We start from the raw sequence: 9369 nt of genomic DNA, 5'->3' as shown, positions 1-9369 counted from the left end.
CATGAAGTCTCTCTGCTTTTTTTCTTAGTGGAGTCTGGCTCCTGGAACAGAAATAAATTACGGAAAACATCACATTAACACAGGGTGGAGGAAGGGGTCTTGGAAATAAAGGGCATGTCCATGTCTAGATGGCTTAACCTGCCACAGATTTCCCATAATCTATCCAGATATACAGGAATTGTGGTTATGGGTGCTGAATCCATTTGTGTCGAAACTTGTAATAAATTCCATTTGCCAGGCGAATAATCAATGGAAATTCCATTCACACATCCCAGTTTATTCATCTTTTGGCTTTTCCTGATTTACCATGGGGTGGGGGGCAGAAGGGAAGGAGAAGTTTCCAGTTAAAGTGCCACAATAAAGTGCCTGTAAAGTTACCTGGTTGTTTGGTAACCCCCTCCTGGTGGACCATAGCATGTCACTTAAGCTATCACTTAACTGTGATGGCCTGGAAGTTTCATCTGAAAAATTACTGTGCTGTTTGTTTTGATTATTTTCCATATGCTCTACCATCCTATTGGAGATCTGTGGAAGCACTTAAGTGACGTTCCTCAGAATTTCAAAAGACCCTATGAAAGACTTTCTTCATGGTTCACTCTAAACTTTTGAACTTGTTTTGCTGACCAGTAGCATTTGTTAACCTTATAAGCACAGCACAAACCCCCTCTTTTCCCTTATTTGGAAGGTGGTGGGGAAAAGAATTTAAGATCAATATTAAACATTATTTCTTAATTGGGTCACTATATTTTGCATAATTTTTCATAGATAACTTAATTTTGGTGATGTATATATGTACTGTGCTTACAGAGGATATATGATTTCACTGTAAGAATAAGATTTTTATTTGGGGTTTTTACTCTGAAGACAGCTAAGAAAAATCTCAGAGCTTCCCAAAACCACTCTTTCCAAAGAAACCACAGTGTTACAGAGCCCTTTCATCATCCAGCATACGGTACTGTACGACACAAAAGTATACACTGTACTACTTCAGATTAATTCATATTTGCAGGAGAGAGTCTCTGTGAGTATGTGCAATTATGAAATGTAATTTTTTTTTTCCTCTTGACTTTTTTAGCTGCCTCACCCATTTTATTTGAACACATACATATGGTGTGTGAGAGTGAGCAAGCTCTCTGTAAATGTTTGGAAGGAGCATCTGTCAGACAATAAAACTTACAAGAAAACATGCTTCTCATTTAAAGTGTATTCACTAGAACTATTCCAGCGTTGGAATCAGTTCATTTGTATAGCTTGGAGGCATTAATCAGAGCAGAGAACTGTAAAGGCAGCAGAAAACTCAAACTGTTACTAAGAATCCAAGGTATCTTTTTAAAGCATTTTGTCTATTCGGCATCATAGTCTTCTGATAGAAACCTGGACCAGTTGACAGACAGGAAACCTCTGATTGTCCATCCGAAAAGCCTGCAAACAAGAAGATGGCATGCTTTTTGCAAACCTGGAAAGTGTAAAGATTACAATAATTGTTGGACCAAAGGGACCCTCTTCAGGCATAAATAGCAAGACTCCTACTGTCTTCTCTTGCAGAGCAACTCAGCTGCCAGCAAAAGCAGGTGCTCTCCCCCTACCAGTGCTCCAGAGGAAATATTTAGTGAGTATTCACAGCTCTTTTTACAAATTAATATGTTCTTAGTGTTTTACTTATATTTGTATAGTTTTCTCAAAGGACAAAGGCATTTAAAAGTAAGTTTTAAAGGCTGTTATTTTAAACAATTGCTGGAGTTCAACAGTCTGATGCAATTTCTATACTAATTTAAAAGAAAAATTTACACAACCTATGACAGCAACTTTTAGAAAATACTGTTTTTTAACAACTGTGTAGCTTAAACAATCTGAAGGAATTACAATGTACTTTTAAATGCACAAGCTATGACAGCACCGTAATTTATATAAATATGAAATGTATTTGATTTTAAATGTTATGCCATAAAACAGCCCTTGTAGAACACAAATTTAAAATAAATCATTTCTTTTGGCAAAGGAACCTGCAATTTAATCTCTAGAAGAATAAATATACCACTAATGTTTTCCACAGAAACAGTTGCTACTCTAATTAATTCAAGATGTGACTCTAATAAGATTTCAAAAGAAAATCAGAAACAGATTTTTCTCAGTGGTAGGACTATGGATAAGGTTAAGGTACTTTTATTTTCATTAGAAACTCTTGTCTTAGGTAGAGATTTGTAGTATATAGCATGGAAAGATCAAATTTGAAAGCATTATATTAATGTTTTTAGAAGCAGAACAGTTTTTAGTGTTTCAGATGCTTTCCTTTTGGTTATAACTTACGGTACATTACATTTTATTAGGTAACTGTTATTCAATTTTGAGTTTAGAGTGACTAATGTTGCTAACGTATTTTTTTCTTCTTTGTGTGGAAGGGAATGGAAAACCTGACGGTCGCCTACCGCTCCTGTAAAGTTATCTGGACTTTACTTGTAACAATACTAGGTTATGCCAGCAGCTTGCCTGTGGGTGATGATTCTATTTGCACAGCGGAGGAACTTGCTAAATACAGCATAATCTTCACAGGGAAATGGAGTCAGACTGCTTTCCCTAAGCAGTATCCACTTTATAGGCCCCCAGCACAGTGGTCATCAATGCTAGGTAAGTGAAGTATGCACAGTTTTAATAACAAATAAATCTTCTGACCACTGTGATCTTTTTATTTCTCCACAGTCAATTTTAAGATAACTAATGAAAAAGGAAAAAAATAGCCAAAGTTACTAAGAATGAAATGCAGACGTGAAGTATCCACAGTGCTTTCAAAAATCCACAACTGTTTTCAATTGACTTCTGTTTTCAATTGGCTGCAGCTGAAATAAACAGAGATAAGCCAAATGTTTTAGTGTTCACTCATTTTTATACACTTTTTTCTTTTTAACCTCAGAAATAAAACAGAGAAATTGAATAAATAGGGACAATCTAAACCAGACTTTTATGTCATGCCATGTATTCACTCAAATAGGTGTTACTCATAGTTCTGACTACAGCATGTGGAAAAAAAATGAATATGCCAGCAATGGTGTCCGTGATTTTGCTGAAAAGGGTGAAGCATGGGTATTAATGAAAGAAATAGAAGAAGCTGGAGAGAAAATTCAGAGCGTACATGGAATCTTCTCTGCTCCTGCCATTTTCAGTGGTACAGGACAAACCTCTACTGAATTAGAAGTGCATCCAAGACATCCCTTAGTAAGTAAATATACATATTAATTTTAAAAGTTTATTTTATGTCACTAGCACCCAAAATTAAATATTTGGATTCTCACTCATAGGAATAATATAATGCGAAGAGCTACTAAAAAGCATGTGACATTGCAGGGAGCACTGTACAGGTTCTATAAAGTAAAAGAGCATCATGACACTTCTTTCAAAATTTTGAAGTTAAAATAACTGTAAGTAGGAACATTTTAGAAAAAGTAATGTAATACTGATGGATCATTTGGTTTTATAGGTTTCATTTGTTGTACGAATTGTTCCAAGCCCCGACTGGTTTGTGGGTATTGACAGTCTAAATCTCTGTGAAGGAGACCACTGGATGGAAGAAGTATCAGTAGACCTATTTCCATATGATGCTGGAACTGACAGTGGTTTCACATTTTCCTCCCCAAACTTTGCCACTATCCCACAGGACACAGTTACAGAGGTAGGTGTATATACATAGTTTAGTACTTCATGCCTATATGTTTTGAGTCCTTCCTGTAAAAGATAGCTATCCTATGAATACGTGCTATACCCTTGTGAAACTGGTTTCCGTATTTAAAGAGTGCTGATGCTCTCTCTATATGGATTTATTACATAGCTGATAACCCTAATGCTTTTGTTTATTTTCTGTATCATTCAAATTTAGTAGGTAAATGCAGATGGTTCATGAAAATTTGAGTCTACATTTAAAGTTTTTTTAGTAAAATCTGACTATTTTTATATCATTTTTAACAATTCATAAAACACCGGGAAAATAAAAGTATTCACAAAAGTCCTGGCATTACTAAATATGTATCTAAACAGGAAAATTCTTAGTAGTGAATACTGATATGGGAGGAGTCTTCAGTTCAAAGCATTGTTGAAACCTGAAACACTTGAGGGAAAAGAGCTAAGGGAAAGCAGAGGAGAACTTCCTCACTACTGAGGTGACCCCACTTTCAATCTCTTTCGTTGCTTGATGCTCTATATGCCTCATACTTTGCTTTTGTTGTTTAAGGGTGGTGAAGAACAGATTTTGATTCAAATGTTCTGAATACTACAAACATTCAGTTAATTCTTTCTTTAACGTTTTCTGTAGCCAAATGCTGTGCTAATGAGTAATAAGAGGATTGAGAAGCTGGAAAACAATATGTTTGACCTTCTAGAAACATATGATAGCTGCTATAGCATACCTAGTACTATAATATGATACTCTTGTGTTCTTCTTTGTAATAACATTCACTTCTTTCCATTAAACCATTCCATACATTACTGTGGTTTCAGTACCTCCCACTCCAGTCCTTTATCCAAAGGATGGCACAATTCATTGTGCCCAGTCTCAGAGCATTATGCATAAAAATTCTGGGCTTACCAGCAGTAGTTATGTGAACTGAGGTTCATAGAAACTGATTATATGCATTTACTTGCAAAAAAATATTAGTATGATGTATAAACATGATTTTACAGTTATATTCCTACTAGTGGGATAAAGTTTCATTAAGGTTCTCCTTTTTATTTGACAGATCACTTGTTCCTCTCCAAGTCACCCAGCAAACTCATTTTATTATCCCAAACTCAAAATTTTGCCGCCTATTGCTCAAGTAACAATGGTGAAATTAAAGAAAAACCAGCCTGGTCTTTCTGCACCTTTTATTAATCCTCCAGCTAAAAGCAACGAAGTAATAGACTCTGTCTTAGGTAAGTGATTAGTACTTTGATATGCTTAATTCTGTTATTCCCATTCATTCAGGAAAATATGTGGAAATCTGGCAGGTGATGTGGATGAAACAGGTGATTAGGCAGAATGTTCTCCTATCTGCATAGGAAGTTTCCAGGCTCACCTATGGGAAATAAAACAAGCCAGCTGACAAAAGAGAATCCCTGAAAGAATAAGGAATAAGGATTGCATATTTGAGCTATGGTTCAAATGTTTGGGTTATACTCACAGTAAGGGCTTCTCAAGCCTTAGTATTGCATAGATCAGGGAATTTTATGAGAAACACTTGATCAGAATCAGAGTTCCCAAATTCTTTGCACCTTTGAAGCAAATATTCATCCTTAAGTTTCTACATGATAACCAAGTAAAGGAACTATTGTCTCTTTCTAGGTCAGAGGGCTTGATAGTTATATGCAATAAGAATTGATATAATTCAATTGATATGGACATATTTGTGATAGGAACATACGTCCTCATGACAAAAATAACGTTCTCTCTCATTTTCCTTAAAACTATTAGCCAATAACCTCATTTAGTTAGGAAGAGATGCAAACTCCTGACTCAAGTCAGTTTTATGGGTAATTTTCAAATCTCCAAATTAACAAATGCATACTTATCATAATATTTGCTCTAAAGGAAGGGTAGCAGTTGGACAGTGTCCACTGAGGTTTTCTCATTATACTTTTCTAGTTGATTTTTACAAAGTGTAAGAAGAAGAGTTAATAATAATAAGACTGACATCCTAAATGCTATTTGAGAAACAGCAAAAGGCTAAATTCCCAGTGTTTTCCTAGAAGAGCTGCCATGTTCCAAAAGCCTTCTCCAGGATGTCTGAAGGTTGCATGCCTCTAGCTCTGTGCTAAGTCACCTCACAATCCACAAAATTAAACTCATTCCCTACACAGCTAAAAGTGCATACTTTAATAAAGGTATTTCTCTATCCATTTATAGCATTTTAATGTATTTCTATTACTAAACATGATATATTCAAAGCAAGTGCTACATATCTCATTTTCAGTCATATGCCTTTCCCACAACATTTGAAAGGAACGTTTGGCTCTTTTTAGGACACAAATTTAAAACAATGCATTTAAAGTATGATATTTCAAAAGTTATTTTTAATCATAGATCCCCATTTTACTCTATACAACTAGCAAATCAGTCTATTTAAAAACATATTGCAGAATCAAAAAGACAGGTTTAATTACCAAACTGTCCCCCTCATTCCCTATAGAAACATGGGAATGAGTGGTCACAAAAGAGGTAGGGAGTTCCACTGTAATACCAGAAATCTGTGCCAGAGGTCACATATAGTATTGCATTTAAAGCTGATTTTGTGCGCACCTATTTTACCTACTGATGCTGTAATACACACTTCTGATGCAATCTCCTGTGACAAGCAATGTTTTCATTTAACCTGCTAAGGAATTGTTACCTATATCTTTATGAGAGAGATTTTCAATGGAAGTAGGTATTACACAAAGCACTTTAGAGTTTCTGACTTCTTTTCTTGCAGTAAATTAAAACTGTATTGAAATCCCTTTTAGTATTAAAAAGCTTCTAGTGACAGAATATCTTTATTGGCAAAGGGAACTGCAGTGCACATACCAAACATCAGCAAGATGATTTAATGATAAAAAAAAATGTGACTTTTCTCTAATCCTGAAGCAAATTCGGAAAAAGTTAAATGGAATCCTACATGAACAACTAAAAGAACAGTATCTATCTGCAAAGAAATATAAATATACCTAAATAAACCAGAGAAAACCTTTAATCCCGGTGGTTTTAGGAAGACATGCAAAGGCAAATGAGTAACAAAATCAATAGTAAATATTTTTTAATGCAATCTTTTGAATACAATTATTTAAAGCATAGTTTTCTTTGATAGGAATTCTATATTTTCAATTCAGTAGATAATACGCTGCACTACGGATGTATTACCTCCTACAGTCTGTAGACTGTAATAATAATAATAATGCCAGTGTTGATGAGCTTAGGAGCTGAAAACAGACATTTTTGCCTGTGAGATAATATATGGATTTTGTTAATGACACATGTATTTTTGTATAACACTATTTGATCATCATTCCTTAATGCTTTGACAACTACGTATTTGACTTAAGCACAAATTTATGTAAAGTTACCTTTTTATTGTGTGTATTGCAGAAACACCACTGGACTGTGAGGTTTCACAATGGTCTTCCTGGGGTCTCTGTAGAGGTATTTGCAGAAAGACAGGGACCAAGATCAGAACTCGTTTTGTACTTCTTCAGCCTGCCAATAATGGAATGCCTTGTCCAAATCTGGATGAAGAAACAGGATGTGAACCAGAGAATTGTGTCTGAAATAAAGAAAAGATAATAATTTAGATAATTTAAAAGTAGGATAAGTTTAACTAAATCTCAACTACATGTCAGTCAATGTTCCTCATAATTCGGGTATGCAGCACTATTTTGCTGAAAAGGTATATTAGACTGATTTTGAAAGCTGTTGTTTAATATCAAGATTTTGAGGGGTTAAATTCCTAAGGTTTAGTGTGACAACAGTACTTGATCATTAACAGACCAAAAACCCCAAATAAATCCTTGCCATAAACATACTGTAAGTTCTTGGAGTACCCTCTAGTGGCAGAAAAGAAGACATTTGGAAAGATTATACTTCACACATGTAAAAATCTTTCAGTCACAAAATATAAACTAATAACGCTCTGAAATACTGTAATTTGCCGATCTACATCTATTTATATCTAGAAATTAATTTTGTCTCTAAATTATGTTTTTATAATTTATTGGCATTTTTGTTGTCTTTCTAAACGTGTTTAACATGCATTTCTTCAGAAACTACCTACATAAATCAGAATGATCAGATGTTTGCAGTGTGGTTAAGACAATAACATAACTGAGTAAACTTGTCTTGAGACTTAGGAATATATGAAAATACCTTTTTCTTTTTTTCTCACGAGTGAGAAGAATATCTGTTATGAGGACACTCAGCCAACAAAGTTGCTAGAAAAATCAGAAGTGTGGATACTAGTAGAAAACCTCTGAGCTTAATTAAAAGTGTTACCTGAGATTTAAAACCTGACTGATTGTTGGTGTGTGTCCCTTATAAGATAACTATCTCAAAGTTAACACTGTTGACCATAACATAAATGATATCATCTTCATATATACAGTAAATGTGTCCATGATTCTTTAAATCTTTGCTGCTGTTTGTGTCATTCTAATCTTACCAATGTTTTAATATTATCTAAAATTAAGGTATACACAGATATAACAAACACAGTGTGTTTGAAAATGTTCCTGACTGCAAGTTTTAATGCTCAAATAACTGTTACACAATGAATGTAACATATGGCTTATAAAGGGTTGTGGTTAACAATGAGGAAAAGAATTTTTGCATAACTGTTTAGTAGAATATGTTTAAGTCAGCCCACAAAACTTTTACAGCACACTCCAATTTTACACATATACAGCACAGATATTGAACAGGAGAGTTGATTTGAGTAGGTTCTTTTTGGAATATGTCAATATTAGAAAATGTATTATGTACTTAAAGGAGCACACTGTATTCTCTGCAGGGCTGAAACATATAAAAGGTTCTCTCTATATTCTTTTTCAGGAGATAAGTCTTGCAAAGACCTAAAGAAATTTGAAACTTTACCAGATTAGACTAAGTTGGTCCTGCAAATGCTGATTAACGCACAGTTGTTAGAGCTAAGTATAGGCACTTATGCATCTTGCATTCTTCAGATTCCCACTGTTGCCCGTTTTTCAAAATGGTTTCACTTACTCTTTTTATTACACCTATTTTTTTCAGGTTTCCCTATTCCTGTTCTATAATGGAAATAGCGTTATTACACTATCATTTTCATATTTTGTGTTTAGTTAATTTCTCCACCTTTTCATTTTTTTTCTTCTTTTTATATTATTTTTTATTCATTCTATGTTTTCTGTTAGTTTACTATATAGTTACATGGTTATCACCATCTCACAAAACATAAGCATTGCTATGTTTTTACTGTATACAGGACCTGAATCTAGGATCTCAGTCCTGCAAGACATGATTTAATAGCGGAGCAGTCCCAGTGGTTACTCAAACTCCTGAAGCCAAAAGTTTCCCAAAGGACAGTGAAAGAGAAGGGGTGAGAAGGGGAGGTGGAGTAGAGAGGGAGTTGAATATGTGAAATACTAGCTTACTTCAGGAAAGTCCAGTTAGTGATAAATAACTTTTCTATTTTAGAGTGTTTACATACATGAATATTCCTTCAAGCAGAAGTTTCCTGTCCAGTCATTTACCTGGATATGAGGTTTTTTTGTAAGCAGTGACTACAGAAGACCCTGGTAAATATGGCATTAAGGATGCCCTTGTGGCTGTATAATGTTTGGCCATAAATATAGTTCCAGGTATTGCCTTTGCAAACACTAGGGATGAAGACATTTCTTGGCAAG

At 34.6% G+C, this 9369-nt stretch overlaps 1 protein-coding gene across 1 annotated transcript; it reads left to right on the top strand.

Moving 5' to 3' along the window:
• Positions 1 to 1074: 1074 nt before the first annotated feature.
• Positions 1075 to 8117, top strand: SPON2 (spondin 2). Its single transcript, XM_030491898.1, has 6 exons — positions 1075 to 1609; positions 2400 to 2625; positions 2987 to 3210; positions 3473 to 3664; positions 4725 to 4899; positions 7085 to 8117. Exons 1-6 carry the CDS (start codon positions 1442 to 1444, stop codon positions 7261 to 7263), a joined length of 1164 nt encoding a protein of 387 aa, XP_030347758.1. The 5' UTR covers positions 1075 to 1441; the 3' UTR covers positions 7264 to 8117.
• Positions 8118 to 9369: the final 1252 nt, after the last annotated feature.

Source organism: Strigops habroptila, chromosome 7, assembly GCF_004027225.2.
Source record: "Strigops habroptila isolate Jane chromosome 7, bStrHab1.2.pri, whole genome shotgun sequence".
Lineage (NCBI taxonomy): Eukaryota > Metazoa > Chordata > Aves > Psittaciformes > Psittacidae > Strigops > Strigops habroptila.
The sequence above is the reverse complement of the archived record's forward strand: the minus strand, read 5'-3'. Positions and strand labels throughout refer to the sequence as shown.